General features: G+C 31.3%; 1 protein-coding gene across 4 annotated transcripts in view; it reads right to left on the reverse strand.

Annotated features, from left to right (window-relative positions):
• LOC143078718 (short transient receptor potential channel 7-like) overlaps positions 1-20,469 on the reverse strand; it is a 93,486-nt gene that overhangs the window by 15,538 nt on the left and 57,479 nt on the right. For all 4 annotated transcript variants that reach the window (XM_076253643.1, XM_076253644.1, XM_076253646.1 and 1 more), the window contains 7 exons: positions 16,844-17,338; positions 14,687-14,860; positions 7,735-7,899; positions 6,582-6,849; positions 5,981-6,120; positions 4,102-4,201; positions 1,880-2,031 (listed from right to left, as the gene is read on the reverse strand). In XM_076253643.1, coding sequence (XP_076109758.1) covers positions 1,880-2,031; positions 4,102-4,201; positions 5,981-6,120; positions 6,582-6,849; positions 7,735-7,899; positions 14,687-14,860; positions 16,844-17,338 — 1,494 coding nt within the window. The remainder of the gene's footprint in view (positions 1-1,879; positions 2,032-4,101; positions 4,202-5,980; positions 6,121-6,581; positions 6,850-7,734; positions 7,900-14,686; positions 14,861-16,843; positions 17,339-20,469) is intronic.

Raw genomic sequence — 20,469 nt, forward strand, 5'->3', positions numbered from 1 at the left:
CACATTCCCCATTTTCCATTCACAATATTACTAAAATGGATTTTTGGTACGTTTTGGTCAGGCAACTCTTCAAATGTTTTGTTCATATACATCTTGGCTTTTTAATATTCCACTTTGAGCGTTCCTAGTTAAACATGATTTATAGAACTCATTCGGACTCTCTATTGAAATTCTATTGCCTAAGTAAAGACTTACCATCAAAATAACTTGGCTATATATATTTTTTTATAATTTTTATTTTCAAGAACTTTGCATCCAGAAAAAGATCACAACTCATAAACATGATGATAAAAGGAAACAATTAAGTAAAAATAAATAAAGTCATTCCAGAGGAGATTAAAGAAAAAGGAAGTTTACAACGGAAGATAGCTAAATTTCAATTTGTCCCTTCGTCTTTTGATAAATAACAACAATCTGTAAACCATACTAATAATCTTCTACAAACTATGGATTAGGTTCAAGAATGATCCGTCTTTACGCGTAAAGGGTAATTAGTTAGCTGGAAAGACAATCGGTTTGAAACTACGACAAGTGGAACAGGTCTAAAATAAACTAAGCAAAGGAAAAAAGAAAAGGAATAAAACAGAAACGTTTTTTAGACAACCCATATAGCTTAACGCAAGTATAAAGCGGATGGTCAAATGAATGAAATTAGACTTTCTTTTTTGAAAGTTTAAAAGAGTCTAAATAGATTATCTTTTTAAACAAGACCACATATCCATTTTTATACTATGTCAGATAATAGATAGGTTGTATAACTACCATAAATTACAACATCAATATCAATTCTAACGTAGTTTTAGTGGAACAAGATAATGCAAAATTAGTGGAATTCAACTCAGAACAAGAAAATAGACAAACACATTTACCTTCTGTTCATCATCGATTATAAAAGAAGAAAGAAAGATAAGGATAAATATTTGGCTCAAATTAAAAAATTACCAAAATCTAAAAACGTTGTAAGAAATGTTTTTACAGATACAGTTATATTTTTTCTTTCAAGAAATATGATTTTTAAAACATTTTTAAATTCAAACAAAAGTGCCAACACTTTGTGAAAATATAGGAAAATTGCCTATGAAGAGGAAAACTTATTGTATATGAGAATCCAAGGCATTCACTATCAATAACTGCAATAACTGTAAAATAACGTCAAACAGATTTGGTTTGCTCGTCAGGTAATATCTGTTACACAAATTACCACGTATAAGTTCCACTTGTCGTAGTCGCTTTGTCGTTTACCTTCCTTCGCCTAGTTGAGCACATTAATCAGTATTGTAACTTTTTCACCAAATTTTTCCCATGAACAAAATGGGTTGTGACTCAGGATGGGTAGAAACTGCTTACCCTTCTGGCACACCTGTTTTCATGTAGAAGTGTTTTTGTTGCTCAAACTTTAGTTTTCTTTGTTATATGTTTTTGTTATTTGTTTGTCTTATGTTTCTTTCATTCATAGTATTGTCTGTATTTCATGGACTAATGATGCATGTTTACCTCCTCGTTAACTTTTTTGAGTTTTCTGGTACTAACATTCTTAAATTACCCGTTAAAAGATTTAGAAATTGTCAAGAAATTAAGAACCCAATTCCCTCGTGCAAAGCTGACCTTAAGTAGATTCGTTATTCTTTTAGCCTACTCTCGTTTGTTTTGTAGCTCCTTTAATGTAAATGCATTCTTGACTTTAAAAATTTTGGATTTGAGTGTTCTTGATTAAGGTAAATCCAGATTTTTGACTTCATCACATTATCAAAGTGAATATCAAATTAACAATCTTATTTTCCCTACATACACATACATTTTAGGTCAACACCATACTGTAAAATAATAATGTATTAATCTCGTAGTTGCACTATCTTATTGAATTGATAAATAGGTTTACCTTAATCATTCTTCCAAGTGAGATCTGCAATGGTCCTAACGCCTCATTGGCTGGAAGGAGGTATGATATGCGAGAAAAGCTGAGAATATTGGCAACAGCAAATAGACCTTCTGACATATTTATAGGATCCCATGAATCCCAGTAAAATCGATCTGTAACGAAATACATTCTGTCTTAATTCATATTCAACTAAAGTTAATATTCTTACCTGAGGTATAACTGTGTTCAATGTTTGGAAAGGCAAAAAAGCTAAAACGTTAGAATGCACAAAAACAACAACATGATACGATAAGATCATCGTCTGGCTTATTGTTTTAAACTGAAATTTGAACTTTTTAGTTAAGTTTTTAACTAATATCTGTTTTTAAGATGAAGTGTGGCCTTTCCGAGATTATTCTACATATAATCGTGGGTAATGTTATCTTCATTTTTCTGTTGATTCATAATCAGACAGTTGCTTGCACTTTGTAAGCATCTTCGCTCTTTGGCGAATTGTCTCTTCTGATGCATAGTCTAAAGCACTAAATTATGTAATCGGATGTGGACCTTTTAACTTTAAAGTCATAAGAAACCTCAAATAAAAAAAAAAAAAAAAAAAAAATGCATATGTTTTTTTTATAACTCAATGGATAGTTTTCATTATAAAACTTATGTATATATACTTTTTTTCTGAAAAAAAATCTTGAATTTATTCATATTTAGAAGAAGTTTCTTTATTTTAATTGCTTCCAGGAAGCAATTCCCCCGACATATTTTCCGTATGCAAAGTGACCTCAGTGTGACCCATCTCGTAAAAATCCGGTGATCACACTACGCATGGATGTCCTTAAAATAAACTATTATCTGAATTTACATGTTAAACAAGTGCTCAATTTCCGTGCCTTTTTGTTGATTTTTTGTCGATTGTTGACATACAGGTGACAATCGTTAAACTTCGGTTTCAAAACACGAACTTTAATTACCTGCCATATTTTCACAACACTGACCGATTGAAAAAAAAATTGACGATTATACGAAATTTACACGAAAAAAAATGATAAATTCGTGCACAGAAGACTAAGTTTATGATGTTTGTATGCATTGGTGCAAAAATTGGAAGAACATTATTTTTCACCGGTGACTCGTTTCTTATGACTTTAAACTATATACTGGAAATTAACTGGGTATCTTCATTATAACATAACATTGCGGTTTATATCTCTCTGAAAGCTTGTTTTATTGACTAAATTCTTAAATTTCCCGTTTCATTGATCATTTATATCATGCTATCGTGATTATATTGTAAGTGCTAATTAGAACTGACGACTTAAATCAGCTTTCGACTTTGATGTCAATTGATACAGGAATAATGGACATTTCAGGGTCATATAATGGGCAACTGAAATTATAAGAACATCAGGGTAATTCTCTGTAAAATGGTATGTTTAAACCTTATATATTTTCTTCTTACGGAAATTTCTTTCATAGATGTCGTATAAATGCAGCCGTTTAACAAATAAAGGCAACAGTAGTATACCGCTGTTCGAAAGTTATAAATCGAGAGAAAATAAATCCTGGTGTCAAACTAAAACCGAGGGAAACACATCACCTATAAAAGGAAAACAACGAAACAACACGAATCTTATAAATGTGATAAACCTGTAATAATGAATACACGAGTTGTATTATCTACCAAACAATCCAATCAAATTGAAATAATCGTTTTGTTTTAAGCAATCTAAAAAGCACTATGTTTGGTGCACCATTCGAGTTTCTGGAATGACTTTGATCAGGAACGCTTGAGATCAAAGTTAGAAAAAACTAAAAATTAAACATTTAAGAGACAAAAAAAAACCGGCCGAAACAATTGATAGCTAGTAAAAACAATTGACAGACAGGCAAGCAAATTAACGTTAAGTTCTTGTTCAAATATTCTATAGGATGATACAACAATAAAATTGTAATTTATTACTTGCATGAATATTAATACATTCGGTTGATCGTCTATTTTTGTTCACTGACGAGACCACGGTGCCATACGAGATCACCCAATTTTTTGTAAGGGTCGTGTTGCTGAGTCTTTCGTTTTCTATGTAGTGTTATGTGTACTATAGTTTGTCTGTTTGTCTTTTCTTTTTAGCCTGGGCGTTGTCAGTTTATTTTCGATTAATGAGTTTGAAAGTTCCTCTTGTATCTGTTGCCCCTCTCTTATTAAATGACAGCCCAATATGAATCTACTGTACCTGCATTCAGCCAGTAAAAAGGCCACTTTTCATTATAGAGCAAATCATTTGAAAGATCGTCTACTGATTCTCCACGTATAGATTGAACAGATAAAAAGGCCTGAAAAAAGAAAACAAACTACATCAGAGTTTTAGACACTTACAAGTTATAAAGGGTCTTTGTATCGGAACTAAACACATTTATTTAAAAAAAAAACAGTTGTTGGCATGTCACGGGTTATGTTCTTTTCATATATTTTATGACAGTATGATACTAAACCCCTAACGGGAGGGATTGTGCCTGATCATATGATGAAGACATAATCTGTCAATCAGTTTAATTGAGGTATGGAGTTGGCATGTCAGTTAACTGGTAGTAGTCTGATGTTATTTATGTATTATTGTCATTTTTGTTTATTTTCTTTTATTAAATCTTCTGACATCATACTCGGACTTCTCTTGAACTGAATTATAATGTGCGTATTGTTATGCGTTTACTTTTCTATATTGGCTAGAGGTATAGGGGGAGGATTGCAATCTCAGAAACATGTTTAACCCCGCCGCAATTTTGCACCTGTCCCAATTCAGGAGCCTCTGGCCTTTGTTAGTCTTGTATGATTTTTAATTTTAGTTTCTTGTGTATAATTCGGAGTTTAGTATGACGTCCATTATCACTGAACTAGTATACATATTTTTTAAGGAACCAGCTGAAGGACACCTCCGGGTGCGGCAGTTTCTCGCTACAATAAAGACCCATTGGTGATCTTCGGCTGTTGTCTGCTCTATGATCGGGTTGTTGTCGCTTTGACACATTTCCCATTTACTTTCCCAATTTAATATGTCTTTTTGATGCATTCTTATAAAGTTTGCATATCACCTTTTAACAATTCATTCCCTTTGTTTTATAATATTTATCTGAAACTAAATAGAACATCTCATTTTGTTTTGATTGACGATGAGGAATATTCATACCTATTGAGAATTTTATCATTCGATTAAATAGTTATCAAAGGTACCAGGATTATAATTTAATACGACAGACGCGCGTTTCGTCTACATAAGACTCATCAGTGACGCTCATATCAAAATATTTATAAAGCCAAACAAGTTCAAAATTAAAGAGCATAAAAAATAATGTATATTACTCAAATGGTCTGGATTCTGAAACGCCTTACGTCTTTTAAATTCGTTTCACTAATAAACTCATCCTAGATACCAGGATTGAATTTTTATATTTTATATGAGGACAAAAAATTCCTAAAAGTTTTGCCAGGTACAGCTAAGGTAATCTATTCCTGAGGTAGAAAAGCCTTTGTATTTCAAAAATTCAAAGTTAATAGTTCTTATGGAGAAAATGATTATAATTTTCGGGACTTATATGATAAGTTGACTTTATTTCTTACGTAACACATACTAAAGCTAAGTTGCAAATAAAACTATATCACAGTAAAATTTTATACCACCGGTAAAAGGAAAGAAAAATGGCCTTCTCCATTAAATGTTCTCTAAAACAGGTATTATTTCTATATTTAATAAAGATATTACTTCAGTAATACAGCAAGTCTTCACGCAAAACAAGCTCTTAAGCTCATTATAGTGTTTACTTGACATTTCATGTTAGTTAAACAGCCGTTTGAAGTGTCAACTTTTCTCTACCTTTAATCAATTAAGGTAAACTGAGTTACAAACTTAGCTTTATTTGATGGTTCAGTAGGATATTTTTTGTAAGTAGTTTTTTTGTGTATATCGATAAAAAAGATGTGACATGAGTGCCAATAAGACAACTCTCCATTCAAGCCACAATTTGTAAAGAAAAATCATTATTGGTCAAATATGGCTACTTATCTGACATTTACAGTCAGTGCTTTACCAATGAACATAAATTACTTAATCAACAAACCTTGATCATGCAAAAATACCGCAGTGTGAAAGATGAGCAATATAGTGTCAATAATGAAACATCCATTAAGTTGTACCAAGACTTTGCGTAACGTCGTAGTCCTTCTGTAAATAACTGGCTACATTCCTGGCATGCCATACCTTGTATGAGAGAAAAAATATAAAGATATAAATGTTCATCTTATGATGATAAAACAATGCACTTCTTCATAGCGATAGCGTTGACTAATAGAGATATAAAGCCTAGTATTTTATTGATATAAAGTTTCACAAAAAACAGACAATGAACTCCACACTGAATACAGGCATTGTAGTTTTTCAAATAACGAAGAAAAAATACCCAGCCTTTAGTTCTGCCTCAAACTAAATGTTTAAAGTTTATACGGCAATACATATTTGAATTTAATTGAATTTAAAAAATTTCCTTACCGTAATGTTTATAGCATGAAGCAAAGATTTGCAATGATAAATACAATGATCATCGTTAAAGTGATTAGCTGTGTCAGAGATATAGTATATCAGAAAGGCAGTATTATGCTTGGGAGAGAGCCTTTCATATATGGTCACTCTATTTTGAATATCTTATTTTATTCAATACTTGCCTAAAACCCATGTTGAAAGCATAAGCTGTGTGATAGTCGGAATGAGTGGTCGCATAGGAAAATCAATTCCATATAGTGTTTGGTTAGTTGTACTAAATATCTGCACGTACTTGGCATAAATGTCCGGATACTTAGAAAACAGTGTTGTGTCTTTAGAAACAGTCTTTGATGTTTCGGCTGTTGACACAATAATGAGTACAAGGAAAGACAAAAATGACATCATATGGCAAATAAACTTTACACATGGGTATCTCAAAATACGTATACACTGAAAAATACAAAAGTTCTTTATACATTAATCTATCAAAATCAATGAATATCCGTGATAAATATATATATCGCAATTTTATAAAATGACACATAGAAATTCATTTAGAAAAACATATATATTGACATTGTGTGGTGATAGCGGCGTTAATTTTGTAAATAATCAAAATAGTAATATAGTCATAGTTAATGTCCACTTAATGTCTATCGTCTCTATTTGTGTTCTGTTGCAAGTCATGAATATTGCAGTTGTTATCAAATAGTTCTTTTTGTTTGTATTTTGACGTTTTTTTTGTTGCACTTAAGTTTTTACGTTGTTCCTTTGTTCCCCCTTATAAAGGATGCGTTTTCCTCGGTTTTACTTTGTACCCCGGATTTGTTTTCTTCCAATCGATTTCTGACTTTTGAACAGCGGTATCCATTTTGTACTACTTTTGCCTTTATTTTGTACATGTTCAGATAATCACCTATCTGATTAGAGTACCAACAAAGTACTATACATGAATTGTACATTCATGTACTACACTGTCGGGCTACAGCATTGGTTCTTCAAATTTGTATCACACATCTCGTCACATATAAATATGGCTTTTAGATAGAACAATAATTTGGAAGTCCTTCATCAATATAATATTATGAAGCTACATTTTCAGTACTGATAAATTACAATATCAAATAAACTCATCATAGATACCAGGATTAAACGCTCGAATCCAAACAAGTTAAAAAGGCCAGCCAAATAAAGTACGAAGTTGAACAGCATTGAAAAAGACTGTATTCAAAAGTAGTTGTGTAAAACCTACATATTTCGGAAGGTTTTACGCGATTCATTACGAAACTGAAAAAAAAATAAAAAAAAAATAAAAAAAAAATAGAAAACGCTTACCTTTGCACGTGGTGCAAAAAGATAAATAAGCACTAGGAACGGATATGAGATGAAAAACAACATAAACAACAAAACACGCTTTGGCCAACTTGCACGTTCCAACACTCCAATGCCCTCATACCATGTACTGACCATTCTCTGCTGACAACTAGAATGAGCTACAAACTGAAATAGACAAGAAAACACATATTATCGACATATATAACGAAATATGCTATGATGTTTTTCCTGTGGATTCATTAAAACTGTAAGTGGACATTAGCTGTCTAATTTGTGTTCACTCATTAAAACTGTAAGTGGATTCACTCATTTGACGCAGATTCTCACATTTGATTTTTTAAAAAGTTAAACGTATATCCAAATTAAAATCAGACTAAAATAAACAGTAAACAATGAATGCACACGATATCATATATTATAATTTCGTGTATATTTTAGCCTAGACGCCGTATAATTATATATCGAGATGACCACAGCAGACAGTCGACGGTAACCTAACCCGAAATAAACTTAAACATAAATAGAAATAGACAACGACCTCGTGTAATTATATTTATATTGGTTTGTTTGATTTCTTGTTATAGTTAAAAAAAATGTTTTACTTGTATAAGAATGTTTTTGTTTTGTTTAGAATTAGTCAATGAAGTGGTACACTTTTTCTCACTTTAAATGTTGACATTTCTTTTACCTCTAAATTTCCTTTCATGCAATTTGCAGAAAATGAAATATTCTTAATTCTTTAGTTAAGAATTCATGTACTTTTATTTATTTAAATGAATCAATATTCATCGGCCTTAAAAATGTAGGAGTAGAGTTAATTTCGTACTTGCTTAATAACTTTAACTGCAATTTAACAGATCAGTAAAGAAAGTAGAGCGTGTGTCAATCTTGACTGTGGGATCTTGTATTTTTCATTTTAAATTTTGAACGAAGGCAGAAAGTGATAACAATTTGATGATATCTAAATCTTTCATCGCACTGCTTTCACTGAATTTCGGATTTTTTCTTTGGCTATCAATATTATCATTACAAAATAGATAAATCCACAGAATTTGCACGTTTCTGGCTGATTGTTAGATAAGACATATATTTATTACATTACAAAAGTTTTATCCAGAAAGATAATGTTAAAAGCACGAATTTATGCATGTAATTTGAAATTAGAATCTCCAGAATTTACTTAAAACAACTCTAACACAGCTGTCATCAGTTTGCATTCTCGGAGTATCTGATTATTGGATAAATCGGTCATACATTTTATTAAACTCCATTTTTGGTATATGGCCCGAAACAAACATAGCTCGTAGTGCATTTCTTTTTGATAATATATGCAAACTAGTATAATTGCACCTGCGCTTTCTCGATAATATTTTGGGAATTGTATATCAATATTATTATAGAAAAAACTTCACTAAAATTTCAATAAAGACAATTTTACGTTAAAGGAGTTATGAATTCAATTTGACTGCTTCAGACATACTTATTTTTTACCTTTTTCCACGGGACTAAGTCACTTATGTACTCTAAAGCATTTTGCATTGTAATTTCATCCTACTACTTGCTATCTGAGACATAAAACATAAGTAAAACCATTGGGAAGGTGAATTTGAAAAAGACCCAATCTACACTAGTCACTAGTAACTATGTTTTACAACATAAAGCAAAGGACAATAACTGTGCACTCAAGCTGATTATTTGAAAAAAAATAATAGTAATAATAATTGAAGCTATTTACTTTACTGGTGTATATCAAATATGTGTTTTATTCCAATAAATTGATTTATATAGACATTTATAACAAACATCGATGATTGATTAAGAGAATAGCTTTATAGACCTTAAAACTTTAGATGAATTATCATGTTTGCGATGTTTTCCAATTCTCCATTTTTTCATTTTGACTGTATATCAATCCGAGTTCCTGATAATGCTTGCATAGCAGGAGACGCATACTACATCGATGCAAGTCCCGTGTTTTGGATTTTATACTATTTAATTTGTTTTTTTATAAACCTTATATTGATATTCTAAATAGATTTATAAGCTTTGTTTCCTCTAATTTGTCATCAATTGACGAGAACAATACAACAGGGAATATAGTCACGCATCAAAAAGCAAAACAGCCTTCGTTACAGATCTGTAGTCATGTTTATGTCCTGATTGTTCTTGCGTTTATTTCTACTGTATTCTTGTCACGTTATGTTGTCATTTCAACGTTATTTTTAAAATTGCAAAAAAAGTTTGGCGTTTGTGTTTGTTACAATTTAGTGTTTCTGTAGTTCCATTGTTATACTCTTATTGTTTATGTGTTTCCCCCGATTTTAGTTTGTAACCCGGATTTGTTTTTACTTGATCCATTAGGGACTATTGAACAGCGGCATTCCAATATGCCTTTATTTATGTAATATATATTTCTATCACGTGTTCCTCAATGAAAGAGATGTGACATTATTAACGATGTGGAATCACAATCCGTTTAAGACCTATAGTGGTCAATATCAACTTAAATAAGTAAAATGTAAGCTAGAATCCCATACTTGAATGCCTCATTATGATATGGAATAGGAGAACAGCAATAAACTCGCTATCTCCTTGCTTTTCGGGTATTCTGCATAATAGTAATAGACAAGATTTTCTATAAGAGGGTCACGGGTAGTGCCGATCAGAATAATAGTACCGAAATACTTTATCTCATTAATCTATGCTTAGATCCGAGAATTTCATAAGAACAGTTGATTAACGTAAGGGTTGTTCAGAGGTACTTTTAACTGTTCGCCATTTGTAGTTCATTTGTTTAAACATGCGTGTATCTAATTCAAATTTCTTTTTTTCTTTTTTTTTTTAATTTTTATTGTATATTTCTTTTTCTTCTGCAGTCGGTTTGGTACAGTCTACTAATTGCTTTATTAATATATTAATTTAATATTTTAGTGTTTAAAAAAATGGTTTTCTGTCATATGCCTGTACCAAGTCAGGAATATGACAGTTCTTATCCATTCGTTTTTGATGCATTTTGTTATTTGATTTTGCCATGTGATTATGGACTTTCCGAATTAATTTTCCTCTAAGTTCAGTATTTTTGTGATTTTACTTTTTTCTATGGCAATCGTTCACAACATATTAGAAAATAAAACTAGAATCTGAATTCATGCTGATCAGTCTTCACTTTCGTATGATGTTGTATTAACTATACTCTTTAATCATCAACAGTAAGTTCTCTGGTATAACCAAAAATTTCCCAACAAATATACGTATTTAAATTTCATTTTAAGTTGTCAAATATAAATTCCCAGTGAACTTGCTGACTTGCGCTATCATACAGTCTTCAGTGTTTACATTTTCGATGAGATCAGCAATGACTGTAATGAAATATAATCCCAAACCGCGCACAAAGTCTTAGTTTAATTAGTGCATAAACCATTTGATCAATCCTATATTATATGTCGTAGATAGTTTATGTGTCAAACAAATAAATGATTACAAATATCGTGTCTGCATTTCAATATTTTTTTAAGGACATGTTACATTGATTTCCATTTCATCAAAATGTATTGATTGTTTGATATACATGTTTTTAATTTGAAATGTAAACGTAGGTTTATATTGAACCTTAAATAGAGTAAAATTGCAAAAGTTTGTTTGATAAAAATATGAAGATGTGGTTATAGTTATCAAAGGTACCAAGCTTATAATTTGATACGCATCTACTATCCGAAAGCACTGGCGTCTTATCGAAAATGACTCTTCCTTAAAAGAAATTTTTCCATCACCTCCTATTATTGCCTATCGCAGACCCAAAAATCTCAAAGACATACTTGTGACATCAAAACAATGCGGTAGAAGCAATTGTAAGTGTTGTAAAGCCGCCAACACTGGCCACTCTTTCAGCAGCACAGTAACAAAGCAGCGATACAACATCTATGTTACATCTAATTGCAAAACGGAAAATAGTATTTATATTCTTACTTGCGGAACTTGCAAGCTGCAGTATGTTGGTGAAACAGAAACTAAATTCAACATCAGACTTAACAATCACCGGTCGTTCTATACTAAAGAAAAAAACTGTTCAATTACGAGACACCTCTTAAGAACAGGACATACTTTTGATAATATCACCTTTCAAATAATTGAGGTAAACCAAAACAAAGAGAAAGGTTCTGGATGCATCAGCTACGTACTCTTGAACCTGATGGACTTAATGAGAGGGATGAAAAACAGTTCTACCCAAAACCAAAGGAATAAATCATGAATTTCCTTCTATTTAACTAAAACAACTATTTGTTAAGATTTAAAAATTGTTATGTACAATAAACGACAAAAATATGTTTATATTCACCATCAATCAATATGTTAAACTTTTACAAGAACTTTGTGTAGCTCAAGCTACAAAGATATTTTTTTGTTATGCATCCGATTTCACCTAGATAGATGCACACGCCCGATGAAGCTAATTTGTTTTGCGAAGTATTGCGTGAATAATGTATAAAATATAACAACTAATTTTATAACACTCATTAGTGTGTTAAAGTTACATTCTTAGACACTTATATATTTATATAAGAATATATATGATGAGTTTTCAAGATTTCAAGATTTTTTTTCCTTTTAAAAATGTTGAAACACGGGGGGGGGGGGGGGGGGGGGTTTGGGGGTGGGGTTTAACTTAGATATTTTTTTGGTAGGGGTGTGCCATTTTTGCCTCAAAAACGTACCCATTTCAATATAACAATCACTGAAATTCAGTACTATAGCTATATAAATATTTAGGAAAGAATGACCTTTACTTATATACAATATTTAAAATATGACCCATGCTTATATAAGCACTAACTCATCATCACTCATAATTCATAAATATACCAGCTACCCTTAAGTTTTTATATATGAATTGACACCAGGAGACAAATTTCCGGGGTTCATTTGGGAACTTATTTGAAATGTGACCTTTCAAATGAATTGATTTGATTTAATATAATAATTGACCATTAATAATGTATTCTCAATAGCATATTTATATATGATATGTAGATCATTCCCAAAATCAATATACAGTTATCAAACGAAAATGCACTTTGATATAGGATTTCATTAAAAAGGAGGGTCATTTTAATATAAAATCTCGCAAAAATATGACCCATATTTTTGGCACATCCCCGTATACCCAATAATAGGAAGTTACCCCCCCCCCTCCCGTGGTTTGAAAATTAGAAAGTTAATCCAGTACAAAATATCAGATGTTAAAGTATATCATCATTTGATATGGTTGTAATGTTGCTATCTCTCGAATAAACACATATTTTAAAAACATGCAATATTGATCTGATGGTATTCAATGCACCATATGCTCAGTTTCTGATGAACAATGATAATTATATTTGTATAAAATAATTTTGCTGTTTATGATATATGTAAACTGTGAATGGTTCTTGACGAACTCTTTGAATTCTTTAGGCAGGATACCATTCAACGAAATTTGCCAGCTTTCTACATACTTATAATTTATCACGTATTCATTAAGTACATTTTCTAAATGTTTTGTATTAGGCCATTCCGACGAAGGTTAATCCAGAAAAATGCATCGCACACACCCGATTTATAAAGTACTAGTGGACTGTTAATCTCCGAGATAAAAACCGGTTCAGCAGTCAGCGATTCGGTCCTGACATGATTTATATTACACCTTTCTTAAACTGTCCGTCGAAAAAGTGTGAAATTATTACATAGCTAAAGAGCCAGAGTTTCTAGCTCCCGCAGGTTAAAATGTAAGAAGAATTTAGCTACTCTTTTCACGAACGTTTTGATTTACAGATACTCATGCATTCATTTACTCATACGTAGATATAAGAAGATGTGGCATGAGTGGCAATGAGACAACTCTCTTATCCGAGTCGCAATTTGTAAAAGTGAAACGTCCTTAAATTTTCAAGTTTTCGGTATGAGCCTTCATTGTAAATGTGTATCGAGAAAAAGCTGATCGAACATATGAATTTTGTACAGTGTTATTTGAATAACTAGCACTGTGTCGATTCTGTTGCTAGTGGATCGCTCATCCCGAATGGTATCACCAGTTTAGTCGTCAGTGCTTTGGTTCTAACATGTCATAAAAACACAACTTTATTAAATTTTCGATGAAAAAGTTGGAAATTCTTGAAAATAAAGCTTTTAATTGCCTTAGGCAAACTGACGGATAAATTTGGTTATTTCATTTAGATCGTTTTAGGTCAGTTTTTGGTCGTTCTATTTATCCTTTTTTGTCATTAAGCTCTTCATGCATTTAATTACTAATACACTTGTTGTCTGTTTTGTTTTGTTTGGGGTCTTGATTATAGTCAATCCAAGAAACGATTCGGAATCACCAAATTGAAAAAAAGGTGCTATTTTTATTTTCTAAGATAAAACCTAATGCTATTTAGTATATTGACGGGTTTGCACTAGTTTTTGTTAATCCTGTTCCTACCATTTTTATTCTCGATCAGTTTACTAACGGATATGACATAAATAACAGTACAGGAAACAGTAAATTCATGTGAGTAAACTCTACAATACCAGACAAACAAAACCTAACAATACGGAATCGATGATTTCTCGTAGCTACTGAAAAAGCAAGCTTATAATTCTCAACCTACTCATATGTTATATTGCCGACCTACACTCAAACCTCGATGGCTGTGCATCTATCACAAGAAACCACATTCGTATGTTATTTCCAAAAGACATATAACGGATTACAATTTAAAAAAAGGAATTTAGTCTTGCTTTAATCGAAAGAAAGAGCATATAGGCAATGAAAGAAAAATAGCCTTTTTTATATGTAGGAAAACCAACGGTATTATTATCATGAAAAACGAGCAACACGTATGTGCCACATCAACAAACATGCATAAAAAGTAAAATATAAGAACGGAATGATAATTGACATGATCAATATACAGAAATATAAAGAAATGCCAACCTTCTTTTCGTTGTAACGAATGGCTAATTTAAATCTCGCCAAACTCTCGTATTTGTTGTCTCTGGGATTTCCGGCTTTATTCAGAACAATTTCCAATTCTTCCTGTGTTCTGACTCTGCTAAGTAAACGAACAACATATTCACTTAATCCTTCGGCTAAGTCTTTATACTCTCTCTGTAATAAACAAAATCCATTTACATTTAAAATAGATAAATAAAAATACCAAAAAAAATAAGTTAAAACAAGAGAAATAAGAATGCTTATATGGCTGTAAACATATTCATATGAGGTTCTGGATGTGATAAACAGAATAGAGATTAATGAAGAAATACTGTAGAAATAAATAAAATAAAATAAAAAGAGAAAAAAAGGCAAAAAAAAAATCCAACCTAAAATACCCAGAAAACTGGTGTACTTGGATAAAGTGATGGACACAAATATAAAAAAGATACTGAAAAATGAAAAAAAATTAGACAATACAGACAGAATGACTCAATCCATACTCATTTGAACTGTAACCCCAAAGCTATATATTACATTGTTATATTTCATAAGTTATAATCTTATTATCAGGTTAGATAAAGTTATTCTGCTATATAATTGAATCTGAATAATATTGACAAAAAAGGTAAAACTTGATATTATTAGATAGACTTTAGCTGATAATATTCTACCAATTAGTAAAAGAAGTCGGTGTACAGTTTTAAGGATAAGGACACTATTGGTGTACTTGACCACAAGAACTATATCCGGTGTGCTTCAGTGAGAAAAGTAGTATACTTACATATAACTGTTAACATAATGTGCATTAATAACTTCCTGATGCAAATAGATATTATTTTTAACTTAAATAAGGCCGTTCGTTTTCTGGATTATTTGACTATGCAGTATAGGTTTTCTCATTACTGAAGGCTTTTCGTGGCCTATATTGGTTAATTACTATGTCATTTGGTTTCCTGTGGAGAATTATCTCATTTACAATCGTATCATAAAATAGTTGATTTATGAGATCAAATATTATATTGTGTTTTTGGTACTTGGACATGCCATAGAAAATAAATGTTTCACACAAGGACATGTTTTTGTCTGCTTTATACTAAATCCCATGGATGTTGAATGTGTATCGATTGATATTTCAGTCTTAGGATAAATGAATTTTTATTTGTTGTTATTGGCTTTGAACTATCTCTCAGATCTGTATTGCGTGTCGTTTTGTTGTTGTGATATATAAGTACCTGTCCATGTCTAATCTGTGTGTTTGCCTGTAATGCCTGTACCAAGTCAGGAATCTGACAGTTGTCTATTCGTTTGACGTGTATTGTCATTTGATTTTGCCATTTGATTAGGGACTTTCCGTTTTTAGTTCAGTATTTTTGTGATTTTACTTTGTTAGATGTATTTCTATTTGTATCCATCTGATGAGTTTTGACCTTTTTCATTGATTATCATAGTTTGCAATTTTTAAAAGTTAACCATAATAGGGTCAAAGGTACCAGGATTATAATTTAGTACGCCAGACGCGTGTTTCGTCTACATAAGACTCATCAATGACGCTCATATCAAAATATTTATAAAGCCAAACTAGTACAAAGTTGAAGAGCATTGAGGATCCAAAATTCCAAAAAGTTGTGCCAAATACGACTAAAGTACGACCTGCAACACGGAGACTCTTTTGAATAGTTATGAATATTTACTTATTTTAGACAATTGATAAGAAATAATGATGCTTTTTGTACTTTGAACTTTATTTTTGATGAAAGACTTTGTTGTTTGCTTTGTGATATTTAAGAAAATCGTGTACCGAAGTCACTGATTCAATGTGCTGTCGTTCTTAATGAGTTTGCTATTATTTTTTATTGTTTATACACCTGTCTCTCTGTATTGTATACCGTGTTATATTATTTTTTATTGTTTATACACCTGTCTCTCTGTATTGTATACCGTGTTATATTATTTTTATTCCTTTCATCATTTAAGCTTTAACGTACTTGTATTTTTCTTACAGTACAATTATCATTTTTATAGTACTTTTGAATTGATCCATCTAATGTTTTAATTCGAATTGAAAACATTGACCGTTTCAAGACAATTGACACTAGTATGTAATGAGTCCATTACAAGTATATGTAATTGTCAATAAAGGAAACCCTAAAGTACCTTAAAATATTTTTCCACTCTTGAAAGATGCTTGACTTCGGCGCCCAATTCAAAAGCTGTTAAAATTGGATCTTTACTTGATAGTGAAATATAAGCTTCACTGGCTAAGCCTCTGTATGCATTCAAACGATATTTTGCTGATCGTAACTTGTCAAATTTCATCTTGTTTGTACATTCTTGACAAGCACATTGAAATTTGTGTGGTTTGTTTATAATTTCTCCTCTAAGCATCAATAATTGTACAACTTCATACTGGTTTTTATGAGCTGCTAAAATTAGAGGTGTTATGTCTGGAGAGAATTGAGATTCTTCAAACATTGATTTATTGAAGAAATAATCGTCGTCGCCAAGTTTTTTACGTTCTTTCCACATTTCCAAGTAACGACGATGCTTCAAGATGGTTTCCGCAATCTGGATATGTCCGGCGCTAATGGCCTGCAACACGGCTTCATATATATGGTGCCCACTTGATCTATCAAGCAGAACTTCCACAATCTATGGAAAATAAAATTATCAAATTAATAATAAAAAAAAGTATTTGTATTTTTTTTAATGAGATTTTTGAAAGTAAAGAGAATTTTTTAAAAACAAATGAGTATTCGTTACAATCGATTTTTCTCTCTCCCAGAATTTCATTGTATCTGAGTGCGCATACACAGACAGAAAATAATCCAATACAAAATCTTAATTTGTTGCCGAGGTTACATTGACAATGAATCTAGATAAATAAAGGAATGCATCTTCCGGCATACCGACAAAACAAATCAAGAATGAAACCATTGTTTGTCGCATCAATCTTCGAACATACCTAGCAAGCAACCAATTAATTTTATTCTGAACAAATCACAAAATTCCCAAAGATAAAACAGAAAATTATCACGGAAAATTTCCAATTTGCGTGTGATTTTTGGCGTAAAACTTATTTTTATTTATTTATTATTGTCATAGATCATATATTCACCTGTAACATAAATGTGTGTTTTAAAGGCTGTGGATTTTGGCAAATGTATATTTATAAAAATATAAATTCGGGGAGTTTGTATAATTCAAGGATGTATAATGATAGCGCTAGTAAAAATAAAAACAATATAAGATAAAACGATCGGTAAACTACTTGACAAATTAAAGATGTACCAAAAGTTATCCGTGAACAATGGGGAATCGGATGTCAAAACAAAACATGAAAGTAACAGATGAAGAGAGAGAGAGAGAGAGAGAGAGAGAGAGAGAGAGAGAGAGAGAGAGAGAGAGAGAGAGAGAGAGAGAGCACACGGGTATAAATAGCGAACTGTGCAGCTGTATATATGTGAAATTGTAATATTATGTAAATGTTTTATAAAAGGTGGGACTCAAATAAAATATTGTATTGTCTTGTCTTGTATAAAACAGACAAAGCATTAATTAATAGGCGTAGTCTGAAGAGTTATCTACCGTAACACCACAGATTTTAAATTTCTTCATGCCAGTTAATGATAGATAATGAACATATTTTCATCTTGGCTGTGAATTCTTAAAACGTTATCTAATCAGAATGAGATAACTTTCCTGCTAAAGTACACAGAACTCATAATTAGGATAATACAATAAACTTTTTCCATTTAATCAATTTTGATCGTTTATGTAATATAGACTATAGCAAGATACTGAAAATATTTTGTGGCAAACAACCGTATATGACATGAAATTAAAGCGGAAATAAAGTATGACATGAAATTGATGGGGAAAGAAAGTATATCATGTTTCACGTCATGGACACAAATCAAATTAAAAAAAAAAAAAAAACGTCTGACTAAGTGTCTGAAAATTAAAGGAAATTGCATTGTGGAAACTTCTACAAAGAAACAGCTGTTGCATTTAAAAAAAAATAGTCATCTAAAAACATCTGTCTGCGCGAGTGTAATGAATAAACAAATTGCAATCTAAATCAAAGCATAGACAATGAAATTTTATATCTAAATGTTCATTATACCAAAGATGTCAGCGAAAAAACTATAAGTTTATATGACCTCAATTGATTTCCATTACTGAGTCTATGAAATTCAAGCTTCAGAAGTTTTATGATATATTTCAGGTATGTAGTTCTTTGTCATATACACATAATTATTGTTTTTTGTTTGATTTTTACCTGCCTACCTCAATCACAAATTGAATTATAATTTCGAAGTATCAAAACAAAGGTTCTAAAAAAATCATTAGAAGTGACCCACAAAGGAATTTATCTCTTTAAATATGCATGAATTGTAAAGACTAAAGATGACACAATAAATGAAGAACAGGGATTCATTAATCACTCATATCTATTACTGAATATTTCATTCTGATTTTTCAACTATAATATAACAAACTATAAAGCAATGGCCATAATTGAATAAAAGCTTTAGTTTGACTAAGGATAACAGTGGTTTAAATCAAATCAACACTTTACATTGGATCCTGTTACATGCTAGTCTCTTAGGACAAAATAAATAGGTTAATAGTCAGAGGCAACTATTTAAATCCGTAATGCGTTTGTATTATGGACTTTCCGAATTGATTTTCCTCTAAGTTCAGTATTTTTGTGATTTTACTTTTTTGTATACGCAGGTTTAACAATGATTTTAAGGCATTCATATGAAACAGAATTATAAAAATAATATTACTTCGTAGAAGCTTAGTATGTTGTTCCGGAAAATGTTTGTCAGAAACGTACTGGTCAGTGATCAAAGAGTTAACTCCTTATATGGGAAATAGAGTAACACAGGAGACAAATATCTTACTAAACAGTAACAGTATCAAAGTCTCGTTCTCATATCGGGATTTTACAATTCAAGCATAGATTACCTTAGCTGTATTTGGCAAAACTTTCAGGAATTTTGATCCTCAATGCTCTTCAACTTCATACTTTATTTGGCCTTTTAAACTTTTTTGGATTCGAGCGCCACTGATGAGTCTTTTGTAGACGAAACGCGCGTCTGGCGTATATACAAAATTTAGTCCTGATATCTATGATGTATTGAGTTTATTTGTTAAACAAAAATACTTTGACTGGAAGAAGGTGTTACAAAGATTTATAGTGACTTGAATTTCTTGTGTCAAAAACTTTCCAAAAATTTGAAATTGGAAACAAAGTCGATAATTTTGATACGGACTTGATTATAAACTACGATGTAATGTGGTTGACATAACAATGAATTCATGTTGTAAAATAAAACGAATTCACGGTTATTTTATGTTCCAAAACAGCAACATTGATGTAAAAGAGGGGCGAAAGATATCAGAGGGACATTCAAAAGGATATGTAAAGCTACTATTAACAAGAATTTTGAATTTTTGAAATACTAAGGCTTTTCTACCTCAGAAATAGACCTTAGCTGTATTTGGCAAAACTTTTATGAAATTTGGTCCTTAATGCTCTTCAACTTCGTACTTTTTAAACTTTTTTGAATTTGAGCGTCACTGATGAGTCTTTTATATTTGAAACGCGCGTCTGGCGTAGATACAAAATTTAATCCTAGTATCTATGATGAGTTTATACTTTGTTTCGTTGTTCTCTTATATTTTAATGCGTTTCCCTCAGTTTTAGTTTGTTACCCCGATTTTGTTTTTTGTCCATGGATTTATGAGTTTTGAACAGCGGTATACTACTG

Source organism: Mytilus galloprovincialis, chromosome 6 (genome assembly GCF_965363235.1).
Source record: "Mytilus galloprovincialis chromosome 6, xbMytGall1.hap1.1, whole genome shotgun sequence".
NCBI lineage: Eukaryota > Metazoa > Mollusca > Bivalvia > Mytilida > Mytilidae > Mytilus > Mytilus galloprovincialis.